Source organism: Myotis myotis, unplaced genomic scaffold (genome assembly GCF_014108235.1).
Source record: "Myotis myotis isolate mMyoMyo1 unplaced genomic scaffold, mMyoMyo1.p scaffold_m19_p_2, whole genome shotgun sequence".
Classification (NCBI taxonomy): domain Eukaryota; kingdom Metazoa; phylum Chordata; class Mammalia; order Chiroptera; family Vespertilionidae; genus Myotis; species Myotis myotis.
This window is the reverse complement of record NW_023416324.1, coordinates 71831739-71848570: the sequence shown is the minus strand read 5'-3', so window position 1 is coordinate 71848570 and position 16832 is coordinate 71831739. Positions and strand designations below refer to the sequence as shown.

At 44.6% G+C, this 16832-nt stretch overlaps 1 protein-coding gene across 4 annotated transcripts in view; it reads left to right on the top strand.

Annotated features, from left to right (window-relative positions):
• The window catches only part of ABCA4 (ATP binding cassette subfamily A member 4), a 130580-nt gene that overhangs the window by 21604 nt on the left and 92144 nt on the right, over nt 1–16832 (top strand). For all 4 annotated transcript variants that reach the window (XM_036351686.1, XM_036351688.1, XM_036351687.1 and 1 more), the window contains 2 exons: nt 15237–15442; nt 16039–16215. In XM_036351686.1, coding sequence (XP_036207579.1) covers nt 15237–15442; nt 16039–16215 — 383 coding nt within the window. The remainder of the gene's footprint in view (nt 1–15236; nt 15443–16038; nt 16216–16832) is intronic.

Genomic DNA, 16832 nt, shown 5'->3' with positions numbered 1-16832 from the left:
TGCTTACAGTGTCTTTGCCTCCTCTGGCCAATTATCTTTGTTCCTGGGTTAGACTGACAGGCACCTTCCCTGCATCACCCCAACTTCACTGCACATGCACCCATTTCTCCTTTGTTGACCCTTCCCCCAGCGATCTACAGGGAATGAACCAGTGGTTCCCTGGGGAGTGTAAGGTTGCAGCTTCCTGGTTATAATGCTTATAATGTCTGACCTCCCTTTTGCTCCTTTCCTATTTTTAACAACTAGCTAGTTAAAATGGTAACACTATTACTTATAAAATTCGGGTCCTCAGTTGACCATGGGGAATCCACCTCAGCAGTCCTTCTCAGGACTCACACCAAGTGAGCCTTTCTTCTCAGGTCCACACATACATTAGCTCATTTAATCTTCACAATTACTCCATGAAGTGTGCACTATTATTGTCACATTTTACAGATGCAGAAGCTGAGGTTTGGAGTGCTTAAATAAGCATCCCACAGCTGTTAGACAAGACCCAGATCTTGGTGCACCTGAATTCAGAGCCTATTCTTCTGATCCCTCTACTGCCTTTATCATGACCAGTTCCAAGTATAATTCTGCACCCAATTCCAATGCATGGGTATTTCCTCCTACACAACTAAGCAATTCTCAAATACCAGCTGCATGTCCTACAATTCAACCTAGTGCTGACACTATCTACCTGGAGGTCATATCACACCCCACAGATGAAGGATTCAGTCCCATAACACTGCCCACCCTCCAACTTCAAACACCAATCACAAATCCAGGTTGTTTGACTGGCTATAGATTAGAGCTTTTCATGATCCCCTTCATGGATTTGATTAATTTGCTCAAACAGCTTACAGAACTCAGGTAAACTTGTTAGGTTACTGGTTTATTATTAAAGGATACATCTCAGGGACAGCCAGGTGGGAGAGATGCAAAATATGTGGGAATGTTACTGGAGAATCATCCAAATCAGAGGAGCCTCTCCCTTCCTTGGTTCTAGTCATTGTTCGTGAGAAAGAATTCAGATCATGTGACAGAAATCAGTGTTGAAACAAAGCAAGCAAGTGTATTAAGAGTACACTTGGCACACTGCGTATAAGCATAACCAATGGACATAAGACACTGGGGGGTAGGGGAGGCCAGGGGATTGTCAAGGGCGGGGGGAAAAAAGGACACATATGTAATACCCTTTGTAATACTTTAAGCAATAAAATAAAAAATAAATAAAAAAAGAGTACACTTGGCATAAAGCACAATCGGGTAACTCAGCTAGTCTGAGCACCCCAACTGGTAGGGGTTTGAGGGTTTTATACTTTTTTTCTCCTATAGTGTTCAAGGTTCCTCTGTTGGATATCTTGGGCAGCATAATAGATTTCAAGGTCCCCCTTTTACATTGTTGTGGCTTTTCCCAGAATTTATGAGACTGTCTGGTGATTTTATCTTGGCAAGTCCCAAGACTGCTGACTTCTTTGTTCAGTGGGTGAGGTAAAGCTCCACTTCCCTTCCTACTGCCCTATCAGCTATCTATCCTGCCTGGAAGCCCCTTGAACCACATACTTTTGGATTTTTATGGAGGCTTTATTACATGGGCATGATCAATCAAATCACTTGGCTTTGGTGATTGAATTCAGTCTCCAGCCCCTCTGCCCCCTTGTGGGGGTGGTGTGCAGAAGAGGGTGATTTTTCTGGTAGCCAGCCCCCATTTTTTAGATGCTTTCCAAAAGTCACCATTAATATAACAAAGACACCTTTTTCATGCTCATCACATAAAAAGTGTTAAGGGTTTTAGGAGCTCTGTGCCAGAAACAGGAACAAAAACCAAATATCTCTTTCTTATTACAATCACAGTATCACACTGAGCTTTGTCTACTCTATTTTCTAAAAATCTTTCAGCTCCACCTCTTACTTTCCAGGCTCTCTGAGTACCAGAGGCCTTGTCATCTGTCCACCAGCCTGTTCTGATTGCTTCCTCCTGGACTCCAGGGTCTCTTCTGGCTCAGGCATTTGTCCACACTGGCACCAGATCTACATTCCAAACACACATCTGCTAGCATCACTTTCACGCTTAAAATCCTAATGACTCTGTCCCCAAGGAACAAAAGTTTTTCCAAACCTGCCCAATCCATCTTCCCAGCAACTACTCACACACCTTCTGGCTCTGCTCTGGCCTTTTCACCACTGTCAGGCATATCCTGACCTCTTCAGATTCCTCCCTTTGCAAATGCTGTTTCTCTGCTCATTTATTAATTAGAATAATTTTGCTTTTAAGAAAGAGGGGGGGGAGGAGGGAGAGAGGGAGGGGGAGAGAGAGAGAGAGAGAGAGAGAATTATTGGTTGACATAACTTGGAAGTTCAGGGGATCTAGAAATTGAATGACACCATGAGACTCTCATGTCCTTTCATCTCACATTGCTGCTTGCTTCTGTCTTCTTTTATCTCGGCCAGGGCCTCTTTATTTGGTAACATGTCAGCAGTTTACAGCCCTTTGTGGTCATCTTTATACCAAAAATTCTGCAAGAAGTGGAAGTGGCTCTCCCAGAGTGTAAGCATTACTTCTAGACAGTCCTCTGATTGGCCTGGCTACTCTACCTGTCCTTGAGTCCTTTGGGGAATTGTGTACAGTGATGGGGTTCTGGGTCATATGCCCACCACAGGAAAAGGGAAGCAGAGTTAGCTTCATATGAATCTCATGGACTGAGCAGGATTATAATAAAGTGGGGAGGGGGTCCCTAAAAGAAGAAACATAAGGCAGAAAAGCCTGAAATGACTTTTCCTTCCCCATCTGTTAAGCTTCTATTCATTCATTCTTTAAGACTCAACTCTCAGATGTCACCTCTGCTTCCACAAAGATTTAGCCATTCACTCCTCTTTGCTTCCCTGGCCATCTCTTCACACTTCTCTTAGACCCTTTCCATGTTAGAGTCGAGTTACCTGCTAACGTGTCCATCTCTGGCTGAATGGCAAGATTGGAGATACTCAGAATCAGGGAGCACATTCTAGGTATTTTTTGAATTCTTGACCTCAAATTCCCAGGGAACCTCTTCATCTAAGGGCTTATCACACCTGCCAGTGAGCCAGGTCAGGGTCAGGTCTGGGCCTCATGTTAACTAGAATTATTAGAAGGTAGGAGATGCTCTGAGCAGTAAGAGAGGAACTTAAGGTGAAGGCACCCAAGAGCAGAACCCTTCCCCCAGACTCCTGGTTCCTGAGGATAACTAAATAGTGAGAAAAGACCTAGGTCTAACTGTCACTCCAGTGCTCTTGAGGACTCCCTGCTGCCCCTGGTGCCACCAGAATTTCCCCCAGAGTGTGGGACCACAGGCTCCCTAGGTGGCTTTTCAGAAGAGGCCCATTACACAGCACCAAACTTCAGGTCATTACAAAGTGATTCCCAACTTGTCTGAAGGCAAGAATAACCTTGGGTGCTATTTATTTATTTACTTACTTACTTACTTACTTACTTACTTACTTACTTATTTAATGGAAATATTAGTCGTTCTTACCTAATAGGCTTTTTATGATAATTGAGTTAATTCATGCCAAGCACTTGAAATAGTTCCTGGCATATAGTAAGAACTTAGTAAATATTAACTTTTAAACAAAATACAAACAAAAAAATACTGGAGGAGGAAAGTGGCATTAGTAAAATCAGGCCCAGCTACAGAGCCACCCCTGATCCTCCTCTAGGGGTTACAAAGCTGGTAATTACATCCAGCTCAACCACCAACACTTCCTGAGGGCTTTGCAATCCCATTAGCCTATTGAAGCGCTCCCAGGCAAAGGCCAGGTGGCCGCAGGTCAGTGGCTTCCCCCAGGGCGTCCTAAAAGGGGTTTGATGGTTGTAGAAGCTCAGCAGGTGATTATGATGAGGTTTTTGATCTTCCTGCCTGTGGAGGGACGGAGGAAGAAAGCAAGGGGGGAGGAGGATGAACTGCAAGGGGAAAGTAAGAGGGGATATGTGCAGTGAGGAAGAAACCAATCATTGTGATTGGTCCTGGATTTTTCTGCTGCTGTTCTTGTGTTCTGGGAAGTCTGGATAAGCCTAGGAGACTCCCCAGCTCTCATTCTGAGGACTGCTCAGTGGCAGGCAGGGCATGAAATGCCTCCCTTCCACCCCTGGTGGCTCTATGGTTCTCTCCAGGACAAGGCAGCAAGTGTGCACCTTCACAGACTGTTTGCAGCTTGACTGAGCTTTCTTGTTCAGCAATAGGACTTGTGCTAAAGAGCTGTGAGAGGTTCCTGGGCCAGCCTCTGCTTCCCTGCCTATTCCAAAAAAGAAAAAAAAAATCCCTTGAGGAAAATTAAGCAAAAAATCACAAATTTTAAAATGAAAGTTATATCAGTCTAGGTCAAAATGCACTCAGATGTGACAATGAACAATAGAAGCTCCAAGAACTAAGAGCAAAGACCTTTAAGCCTTTTGTCATTATGGAAAAAGGAATGATTCAATCGGGTTTTCTCTACAAGTAATAGAAAGGCTAAATCCCCTTCCTTTCTGCTTAGGGTGAGGTCTTAGTTACTGGACAGTCTATTGAGTGGCCTGGAGTGTGTCCCATTCCCCAGGAACCACCTTGCTGGCTCACTTGCTTGCGATGTCAGGCCACTGCTTGTGCAAACTTCCCACCCACCCAGTGAGGACAAATGGGCCTGGATCTCTGCTTTTTATGAGTTGAGTCACTCTAAGGAAGTCACTTTACCTTCTAAGGCTTAATTCTCTTATCTGTAAAGTCCAGAGAGCAACACAATGGGCCTTTTGGGTTGTTGCTGACAAAATGAGAGGCGTGCACTCGGCACACTGATGCCATTGATTAATTGTGAGTGTGAGTTCTCTGCCCTCAAGTTCCTCATGGTAGGTTGGGTGGGGACACCATCCTTTCCAGGTGCTGGGAGGATGAAATGGGAGAGGGCCGGGCACATAGGAGAAAAGTTCGATGCATGGCAGCTCTTACTATGAACCACATGAATGTCTACCCCTGAACCACAGACCAAGTAAGGAATGTTCCTTTTTCTCAGATTCCAAACTTTGTGTAAACATTAGCCAGGGACTGTGAAGCTATTCTTCATATTAACCTTAGTGAATTGGCTTGGGATCAGGAATGTCAGACCATCCCTGCAAGCCCAGCAGGATGGCTCTGGGCACCGTTCTGGCACTTCTGTGGATGATGGTCTAGTGGCTCCAGAGCATTTCTTGTCCTTGAAGCACCTCCTCAATAAGGGGTTTCTACAAGCCCATTCATCCTATAACCTTGCTTTGTATTTCCCCCGATGCCCTGCCCTCAGTGGGGGAAACAAGAAATTAATGAAGGCAGATCTCCTGGTCAGTAGGTGGGCAGTGGATTAGGGAAAGGGTTGATGGTGACATTTTGGGAGCCTCACCTCTTTAGCATGTGGATATTCATTTCTGCAGGCCTTATGATCATCCTGTTCTCCACATCTAAGGAAACCAAAGACAGGTGTATCTGCATATAGGCAAATCTCTTAAACTACCATGTGTACACTTTTACAGTCATATTTATATGTTTTTTTCAGATATATTTTTCTTCTGGAGGAAAGCCTAGTTAGAAAAAATAATAATGTATTCCTCTGATGACCCTTTAGTTAAAATGAATATACACAGCCTCGCCTTTGATCTCTTTGGGTAGGGAAAAGTTAGGCCTGGCACATATGGAATACTATTTAGGGTTCACAGTGTTATTTTAATTTCATAGTGTATTTGAATTTCAGATCTTGAATTTCACATCAGGAAGTTGAATCCAGCCAAACTATAATGTGGAAATATCTCTGATCAAGGCATAAAACTGTACTTTAACCAGTAACAGCTCCCCTTCCCGAAGTCTTGAAAAACAACATTTATTCATTAACCACTTTTTCCTCTGTTGTCAACACATTCAATATATGTGCATAACTCTTTATTCCCTACACGGTGATTACCTTGTTGATGAATTATCAGTAGCAGGATTTTTTGGACTACTTGTCCTCTGTGCCTTGCATGCTCTTGGCCACATTCCACCACCACCCAACCAGAATATGCTCAGGAGTGTATTTTTTAGGCTAGCCTAAGAAAAATAGGGTTGAGAAGATAAAGCTATTGGTCATGTCATGTACTTTGGAGTCAAATGTATAGATATTTGCAGAATATCGGTCCTATTGCTCTCTTTTGTTGATTCATTGACTCCAAAATGTGCATTGGGAAGCTAGGGAGAAACTGGAGGAGAGGCAGAAAGGGTACAAAAGTCTATACCAGCCGTGGGCAAACTACGGCCCACAGGCCGGATCCGGCCCGTTTGAAATGAATAAAACTATTGAAAAAAAAAGACCGTACCCTTTTATGTAATGATGTTTACTTTGAATTTATATTAGTTCACACAAACACTCCATCCATGCTTTTGTTCCGGCCCTCCGGTCCAGTTTAAGAACCCATTGTGGCCCTCGAGTCAAAAAGTTTGCCCACCCCTGGTCTATACCATGAGAGCAATGTTATTTCAAGAGCCATGAAATGGATCATAGGAAACTCATGTGCAGTGACCTTATTTTAGGCTTCATCAGTCTCTCAGAAACATAGAACTGGGCTGAGGAAGGAAAGCACAAGTGGGGGGACTGGAGACTGTGGTTATAGGTGGAGGGAAGGGACTTGTACTTGAGCCTTCTATGAGCCAGCCACTATGTGGGGCACTTTTACATGTCCTCTCATGCACCACGCTTAACCTGCCCGGCAGGCATGACTGTTGTCATTTTATTGAATTAAAAACTCACATGCCTAACGTACCACAGCAGATAAGTGGGATCCAGAATTCTAATCCAGACCTGTCTGGCTCTAATAAGGATGTTCTTTCTGTTATATTATGAAGGGCACATTAATAGAAGGCTTAGTAATAATTTTTTGGATAAATTATATAATGAGTCAGATGAAGGCACCAATTATTTCATAATACGTATTAAGGATAATAGACACTATTCTGATTGGGTCTTTTCTGCTTGGAAATAACTAGATTTATAATAAAAAACCAAAAAGATTTGAGTTCATTCAGTCATTCCCATATTTGCATGTACTGAGCTGCCTACATCAGAATACAATCTCTGAGCCCTAGAAGCTCACATTCTCTGGGGAGAGATAAGCATGTTATTAGATAATGCTATAGCAAGGTATCTCAAAGGATGGCTAGGACAATAATTCTATCTGATGGAGTAGAAACAGGTTGCACAAATCCAAATTCAAAATATCACAGATCCTCAAAGGATTGTCAGTTCTTCCTCCAAAGTATCTCTGAAATCCCTCCTTCTCTCCTCTCCACATATGGCCCTTGTTTACAGAGGCCTGTACCATCCTCCTAGCTGGTCTAGAGGCCTTCAGTCTCTTGCTCCTTCCATTTAGTTCCCACATTGCCTCCAGTGAGATCTTTCTAAAACCCTAGCCTTGCCATGGTTTTCCTGCCTAAAACTCCTCAGTGGCCCCACACTGCTGTAAAGGTGAAGTCCATCGCGGCCTAGCCCCTTCATGACTTTTCCACATTATATGGGATGGTGAGCATGCTGACTGGCTGACCCCTCCCCGTCTCAACCCCTCACACCCTTCAGGACTTGGCTCCTGTGTCCCAGGCCATCTGTGCACCATACCTCCTTCACTGTAGCCCTTGATAATGATTTATTCATACCCCTTCCACCCCCATAAACCTGAACCTCTTGAGGTTCCTATTTATCTTTTGATTTCCCAATTTACCTTAGTGGAGTTGCAATAGCATAGAGTAGACTGCCGCAACATTTTGCAGTGAGGGTTCAAGGATCTGGAGAAGGGGCTGTGACATAAATGGATACACTAGACAAGAAATATAAATTTAGAAGGCATGGGAGAAAGCCAGGTGGAGGCCCTTCTCCAGTGGAATGGCTCGCTGAATGTCCAAACCCATGACTTTTTATTTACTGGAATGTACATTTGCCCTTTAGCAAAGCAAACACACATATCAAAGGTAAGGTTTGGTAAACAGTAAAAGATTATTAGGTTAGGGGATTGTCCTGAGCCACCATTGTCTTGACAGAACAATTGGTGCATAGCTTTTAGTCCTTGCTAAAGCCCAAGGTCCATCAGCCTTCTGACGGACCTCTCACATTTACATGTTAGCTACTTTTTGGTCTTTGCCTCCAGCAGTAGACACCCATAAATGTCAAATAAAAATTTAAAATACATTTAACACTGAGCCTTAAAGATTGAATTTTCTGGCTAAGCAAGGCAGAAAGACAACTCCAGGCAGAAGGAAGAGCATTTGCAAAGTGCAGAGGTATGAACCTGCAAGACAAGTTCATGAGAAGCAGGTAGTCTGGGTAGGGTGTGGCTGTACATCACGGGAGTGGGTGGGCATGGGGAGCAGCAGTAGTGTCCAGAGATGGGACTAGAAAGGTCAGCTGGCCGGGCTTGTGAGCAGCTTCATCCTGTTGTGACAGGACATCATCTCTAGCACTAACGTACGGGCTCCCTGAGTCTGGGCAGCATTGCTGTCCCACCGCCTGGAAAATGAGGGTAACACTGGGGCTGAAGTTCCAGGTGTGTTCGCCCAGGTGGGTGAGCCAGGATATGCTCAGTGTCCAGCTCTGTGGACTATTAAATAGTCACTATTTTAATATAGTCACACCCGCCTCCCAAATTGTTGGAATGATTAAACGTGAAAGCTTTGAGAGCTAAAGTCCCCAGTAGCTGTCAACCAGGTTATTTAATGTTTTCCCTTGGACCTGGCTAAACAGCAAGTGTTACCTGGTGGCTTTGCCCCCGGGTGAGGCTCTGTGCTCCAACTTGGCCTTTTTATTTGTTTCATTGTTGTACTTATTTATTTTAGAAACAGACATTTTTAACAGCTGTGCATTTCCTGTCCCTTTGTTTTCCAGTCAGTGGTGTATTTCCTCACTCTTTGAGGTTGACACTTCAGATGTCTATTCTCAGGCCCATGTGTTGGAAAAATTGATTGCACTGCCTTGGGCCTCTATCTCACCATCCCAACCAATTCACAACCCAGAGCTATTTTATCTGGTGGCTTTTTCCGTGTGTTGGGAAATGGATCTTAAGGGTTACAGTCTAGATCTGCTATGAAATTCATTCTGGGATGTTTGCCCACATCCACTGGCATTTTCAAAAGGAACCCCAGATGCCTACATTAAAACCAGCAGGATCACTTTAGGTCTCTACTGGCATCCATCAGCCACTCAGTGCTCAACCTGAGCCTGGAAGTTAAAGATGTAAGAGATAGGGTGATAAAACCAAAATCTCTAAGTGGAGACGCAGTGCCTCCCTTATTTCTGAAGACTCACCCCACAGGTCCTGGGTGTATTAGTCAAAATATGCCATCACAGGGTGCCAATCTCCTTTGATTATCAAGTTCAAACAAAAAGATTTTCTTTCTTTCTTTGCTTCCACTAGACAACATTTCCCACTTAATAGATAACTTAATTTACCTATTACTTAATGTGTTTGAATTAGAGTTGGAGAGGTCACAGTTGAAAAAGGAAGCCTGCTGCTACCACGGCTTCTCCTCCCAAGGTGCTGTTTGATTTAGCTGTATAAACAAATGACCGCATCCTCCAGGGGTCTTGAGCACAGCTGCCTGCCCTGGAGAGAGCTCCAGCCTCTTCCACCAGGATGAACTCCGCTTCCTGGTGACGATCCGCAAAACAGCCGGCCAGGACTTGCAGGACGTGTGTGGACTTCAAATGGCGGTGGCCCTGCCACTGGGTTTTGCTAGTGCTGTTCAGAATTGAAAGGGACAAGGAAACCCCTTTTTTCCATTGGCTGCCTTTGGCTATTGTAGGGCATTATAGGGTTCTCTTTGGGATCCTGAACTCTGGTTGCAAAATTTGCCCAGAACCTGCCTCTAAGGCCATAAGACACTATCTCTTTATTCACTGACAATGCCCTTTAAATTCTTTTCCCAGTAGTAGTGCTATATTTATACTGTGCTTCCTACACTGGCCAGTTCTCATTCTGTCTTCATTCATTCCTAGCATCCATGATGGCACAGTTTCTTTTTGTATAGAACCAAATAGCTTTTATAGATAGACTCCATAGCTTCAACCTCATTAGAACGTACTGTTTCAACTTACAAGCTAATCAGACCAGACCAAATATGTACGTCAAAATCAATGACCTTGGCTAAGGGCTTCGTCATTCATTTTTGTCTCCCCAATACATTCATGAACATGCTCACATGAATAGACAGGCTCATGAGCTAAGATTTTAACTTCAGGGATCAGAGCAAGTACCAATAAGGAATGAGGAGGTGGCCTCCACATAAGATTTTAATGGTACAACATGAATTGTACCTCAGAGGATGACCCAGGGACTTCTGGTTAATGTCCAAAGCAGTTTCAACAATTGCTTGGCCTTGACCTCAGGAAGACTTGGTGAGGATGACTTTGGATTAGCTATCAGCCATTCTCTGGGTAGAATTGTCTGACTTTTACCTAATGGCCAGTGAGCTGCTAGTCATTGGGTTGCCCCCCCGCTCCCCCCATTGCTCAGGTGGGGTGTGGGGCTTTGGTTTCTGTCCGTAGCATTGTTCTCACCAGATGAGGGGCTGTGGATCAGTTCAGGATGGGTTGTGTTCCCAGACATATTATTGAAATAAAATACCTGCCTTCCTCCCCTGGCAAATAGCTGTCATGAATGAAAGGTAACCTGGCAGAGGTTTAAAAGCCACTGCACTCTGTTGACTTTCAGGATATTTTACACAAACAGTAATGAAAATGGCTTGTATTGAGCCAGTTTAACTATGTGGTTAACCATGTGGTGAGCTAGGCTCTATCCAGAGGACATTCACTGTGGCTCACCGGGCCTCACAGGTGAGATAGGTGAGTCTGGAATGAAAATTGTAACGGACTTCCCAAGGTGGTTTTGTGGCTTCAAAGGATACAAGCAAAGGAGCCCTTGGACCAGTTTCGAGCACATAGTGGGCCTCCAGTAAGCCTCAGCTTTTCTTCTTCCAGGAGGCACTGGCTGGCCCTTCGCAAACACCGTCATGTGATCCTCGGAACACAGATTTGAGGCAGGACACGTCTCAGTTCTAGGAAGAGGCAAACAGGCCACACAGGTGGGAACCGACAGAGTGGGGATGGCCTTCAAGGCCTTTGTCTCTTAAACACTACACAGCACTTTCCAAGGTGAGGAAGATTAATCCAACTTTGAAACCGGGTCAGATGTTTCAGGGTAGAAATGAGTATTTGCAAACCTTTTAAGTTTTGTTTTTCCAGAGAGTATCAGGGTAGCAATCTAGGAGGACACAGCAGGAAACTCGACTGAATAAGCTGCCTGATAAAACAGCCAGGATGGGCCCACGTCACTACAGGGCTCAACAATGTCACCAAAACATCAGCCGCTTATTCCCATATAAATTTCCCTTTAAGACATGAAAGGGGACTTCAAAGAGAATGGGCTAGCCAGCTCGGAAAGTCACATATGAAAATACATTTTTTGTTTGTTTGTTTGTTTTTTGTTTTTGCTTCAATCAATGGGAGTTGAGCTCTCATCGACATCATAGCAAAAGTTTACTTTTCACTGTTTTTTTCCTAGTTAATCATATGAATTTGGGGGGTACTGGATTAGGTTCAAAACACACAGTGGTAAAGCTATATTTCTTGCAGCATTCAGGACTTCTAAATTCAATTCGGTTTAGTGAATACTTACTGAGTCCCTTTCATGAGAAAATGCTGTTACGGAGACCACGATGAACAAGATGCAGCCCGGATCTCAAGGAACTCACTGTATCTGGAGCTGTGTTGACCTGTCCAGCAGCCAGTGCCACGTGTGGCTTTTAAAATTTAAATTAATTAAAGTGGAAATTTGGTGCCTCAGATGCACTAGCCACATATCAAATGCTCAATGGCCAAATGTGGTTACTGGCTGCCATATGGATTGGGCATCGGTATAGAACACTTCCCTATTCCAGAAAGTTCTACTGGACACTGCTCTTCTAGGGCAAGAGATCTTCCATTTCAGGAATTATGTTGCCCCGACTTTGTGGTTGTAGTGCAGCTTACCCTTGGAGTAACGTGTGGGGAATAGCACCACCCTCAGGCTCCACACTTGAAGACATGGATTCGGATTCTGCTTCTGACCTATATTGACCTTGGACAAGTCCCTTTGCCCCTTGCCCCTCTGATGCCACTTTCCTCACAGGTAAAGCAAGGACATCAGACCACAAGATTTCTACAGCTCCTTCTCTCCAAATATCCTGTAAGGCTGTGAGTGAATTGATAGAACATCGTGTGTGTGTGCGCGCGCACTTGTATGTGTGTGGAGGTGGGGGTGGGGGTAGATGACAATATGCCACAGCTAAAAGGAACTACAAAGAAAAAGTTCATCTCCCAAAATAATTATTTTGTTCTTATTTTAGAAATTTATTTGCAGATTCACCCTAATTGTGATTTTAAAATTCTGTTTATGCAGCCCTAAACTCACCAAACTGACTTAAAAAGTGAGACTATTTCATTATTCATTTTTATAGAATGTCAAGGTCTCTCTAAAAGAAACTTAATTAAAAAAAAAAAATATTCTCTAGCAGTTTCACTTTGATACCTGTTTGCCCGAGCAAGAGACTGCCAGCTCTCTGTCCCACAGCAGCATGTGGAGTACTGACAAACACTGGGAGGGTGGTCTGGGACTGTGGTGCAAGTCTACATTATTTTTATCTAGAAAAAAATAATGAACATTTACTGAGGACCTTCGATGTCATGAGGCATTTAAGTCCTCATCTCACTTAAGGACTGGCCAGTGTTAGGCTGGGCAATGCCTGTTAGCAAAAGAATAACTGACTGAAGAAAAATCTCCATTTCCCTTAACCCAATGATATGTGCCTACACTTACTGGCATTTCTTAAAGAAATACCAATTCCATTTCATTTTAAAATAACTATCTTCTTATTGTGGTGTCCCTACGCCTTAGCTCTCTAGATTCTTTCAGGTACCATATTTCTCCTTCCTATATCAGCTGGGAAAGGAAAGCTTCCTTTGTTTTCTTTCCTTTTATCTCAAAGACTGAGAGCATTACAGGGGCCTCCGCTCCCAGGATGTGGAGTCTGGGGCGAGGCATTTAGTTCAGAAGGCCCAAGGAGGGTTGGTTTGTAAAACCTTGTTCAAATTCAGCTCCTCAGTGAAGAGTTCTGGTTCACCCTGGGTGGGATTCAGCAGTGAGGGGTTTTGGTGAATGACTTGGTCTTGCCTGCTTCTTACCAGTGCGGCTGGAACTTGGGTCTCTGATCAGGTCCTTACAATCAGTCCACCTTTCTTACTTCATTTCTCCTGGTAATTGCGGGAGCAACTACACTGGAGTTTGATACCCATTCTACCACTTTGGGGAAGTTACTCAGCCTCTTTGAGCCTGTTTCCTGGGCTGCAAAGGGAGGATAAATAATAACTGCTCTCCTACTGTACAAGATAGTTGTGGGCATGTGGACCGCCTGTGGACCCAGCAATACCCATGGCTCCTGGTGGTGTAGGTGGGAGGAGGGGGAGAGACGTCTGTGCCTGTGTTGGAGAGTGGGGAGGGAACCCAGGGCTGCCATGTTCTGGCTGTCTGACCTCTGGCAGCCCTCCCATGTTCAGTTTCTCTTCATCAAATAAGCATTCCAGGTAACTCAGGCTCTGTGAGAGTGAATTTGTTCCTTTAAGCCTGCCTGACGTCAACAGCCTTCTAACCACTCTTCCTGCTTCCCCCTTTGCCCCACCAGTGATCTTTTGGAAACACGATCTAATCCCATATGTCATGCTCCTGCTTCAAACCCTACAGTGACTCCTTGGGGCTTTTGTAAAGGGATTGTCCAGAACACTCCTGGTTTTAGCTCAGAGAGCCTCGTGTCCCAGGAAACCACTCCATTAGTTGGTCACACTATAGAGTCTAGCAAAGTAACCCATCTGGTCCCCACCCACCTTCCTAGTGCTCATCTCTCACCATTCATCTCTGTTTACCTACGTGATTCAATGCACATTGGAACTACCTGGGTAGTGTTTGACACAATGCTGATGCCCAGCCCTACCTCTTGAGAATCTAATTTTATTGTTTGGAGTGGGGCCTGAGTGTGGGCATCTTTTTAAAGCTCCCCAGTGGCTCTAAGGCACAGCCAAGGACGGGAGCCAGTGCTCTATTCTTGCAGATCTCCAGACCCCACATGCTGTTTTCTGTGCTTGAGTAGACCTTTCTCTTGTGTTCCTCCTCTTGGCTAATTCCTGATCATCTTCATCCTACTCAGGAGTCTCTTTCTCCAGGCAGCCTTCTGGGAGTCCTCCAGGTAAACTTGGCTACATCCCTCCACTGGGCTCCCAAGCTACATGGGCTTGCTTCATCAGAACCCGATCATTCTGCATTGTGATTGTTGGTTTACTCCAACCCTCTCCCTTAGGTCTTGAGTTTCCTTCGGGAAGAGATTTTATCTTTCCTCCTTGTATCCCTGGAGCCAAGCAGGCTCTGGCACATTGCAGGCTCTCGGTAAGTAGTCAGTGAACAAATTAATCAAGTCAAGGCCATCTGACCTCTTGTGAGTTACATTCTAAGAAAGAAACATCAACACAACAACCCTAGTGTATTATAGGAGCAAGAGGTCAAGGAAAAAGCAGATCCAAGTACCATACAATATTTTAATGACTTTATAAACAACCTCTAATATTCAAATTAAATGAAATTCTTAGTTTTGCTCTTCTGTAGATGATGACTTTTTTTTTCTGTTCTGGGGGGAGAAAAAAAATATATCAGGAAATTCCTCCCTTACTGGCATTACCTGTCATAATACTGTGATTGGAAATGGTTTTCTGACTAACTCATTCAGGCCTTCCTTGCATGTTTGCAGAGAGGCAGGAAGGTTCACTGTTTCTGTCTTTAAAACTCTTTTATCGGCAGGCTTTCTGATCTTCAAAGCAGCCTGTATTCAATGTGACCCCACTCCCTTGACTCCCATGCTGGGGAGTGAGAGCTGTGGGTATTGTTGTCATTTTGACAACTTGCATATTTGGACAGCCTTGGACAGCCGGATTGTACAGACCTGGCTAAATCTGCAGGATTTAAAGCAAGTCAGCATTTCCTAGCCCCCTTTCACCCCCAAATCTAGACACATTGAAAAATTAACACCAGACTCCAGAGTTAAACAAACAGTAAGTTTATAGATCCCCTTGCATTTGACCCACCCCCTGGGGCAACAGCCCTTATCCTCTGCCCCTTATTGCAATTGAATCTTTGCAGTTGGTGTTCCTCAAACTCTCCCAACCTTTGTGATTATCTGTAGTGCTTAGTCCTGGACAAATTTGAAAGCTACGATGATGAGATCCAGCTCACACAACGAGCCCTGTCTCTGCTGGAGGAAAACAGATTCTGGGCTGGTGTGGTGTTCCCTGACATGTATCCCTGGACCAGCTCCCTACCACCCCACGTGAAGTACAAGATCCGGATGGACATAGATGTGGTGGAGAAAACCAATAAGATCAAAGACAGGTGAGGTTTCAGGCAATCTCAGAAGGCCCTGGGCATCCCCAAGCATATAAGAAGCAAGGAGAGGGGCCACCATCTCCTCCTAGGACAGGAGAGTCACTTGGAAAGGCAGAGGAACACTTTGGTATCAAAGAGCTAAACTAACCAGTTGGTGGGGCCAGGAGAGCTCAGATACCCTCTCTTCATACCCTCAACACCACACTTTTCCCTGACTGGCAAGTGCAACTTGGAGATAGAAACCTCTAGGTACTGAATTATCTTCATATGAAGATTCTGCAAATGGTGTTTCTTCAGAGTCACTGAGAAATTACATTTGATACAGAGTGAGGGATTGAAACTGGACTCAGTCTCTAAATTAATACAGATAAATGAGAGAAAATAGGAAATCTTGTAAAGCTCAAAGTAGAGTCCTTGAATGAAAGCAATTACAAGTCACGTTGTGGCTAATAGTCATAACTGAGATTTAAATTGTAACTAGAAATCAGAATTGGATAGCTTGATTGGGGAAAGATTTCCAGAGTGGGTTCTGAGTCACCTTGTGCTTGTGAGGTGTCCATTCCCCTTCCCATCCTTCATCCCTCCCTCCGTTTTTCTCTTAGGTATTGGGATCCTGGTCCCAGAGCTGATCCCGTGGAAGATTTGCGATACATCTGGGGAGGGTTTGCCTATCTGCAGGACATGATTGAACAGGGGATCACAAAGAGTCAGGCCCAGGCTGAGGTTCCTGTTGGAATTTACCTCCAGCAGATGCCATACCCATGCTTCGTGGATGACTCGTGAGTGGGAGGCTCCAAATCCCGTTCGCGGATGAGCTAATCAGTTTGCTGGGTGGGGTGGGGTGCTCCCCAGGCTTTAGTTTCTTTGTAGAGAAACCCGGGGACTAGGGCCAGCTTGGAGAGAATGGAGCTCTGACTGAGGAGTCTGCTTCTCCCAGGCTGGCTCCAGGCAGGGCCAGACGGGCAAGTGTAGCGGCAGGGAGAAAGGAGTTGGTTTTGTGGGTGGAAAGGGGAAGGTGAAAATTAAATCAAGTGAAGTGAGGTTGGGGGAGGGGATAAAGGCTTTTTAAATTTCTACTACATAGTATGTTTGGTATGTGGAAGGGTTCTGGTCAGTGTTTGCCCAATGATTGCCAAATCAACAAATGAGGACTCTGCATTGCAAGTAGGTCTGGTTCCTAGGAGCCTCGGAATAATGCAGCTCCTTCCCTCATTAACATTCCCATGATGCGTGCTTAGTGAAAAGGTGGAGGAATGTGTTGGATGAGCTCAGGTCCTCCCTGCCTGCCCACCCCCATTCCCAGGCCTGTACATTTGTTGGCCAGTAACAAGCAAAGCAAGTAACGTAGAGTTTTCTGAACATGCATTTGGGGGATGGTAAAGAGAGGGACAGAAAG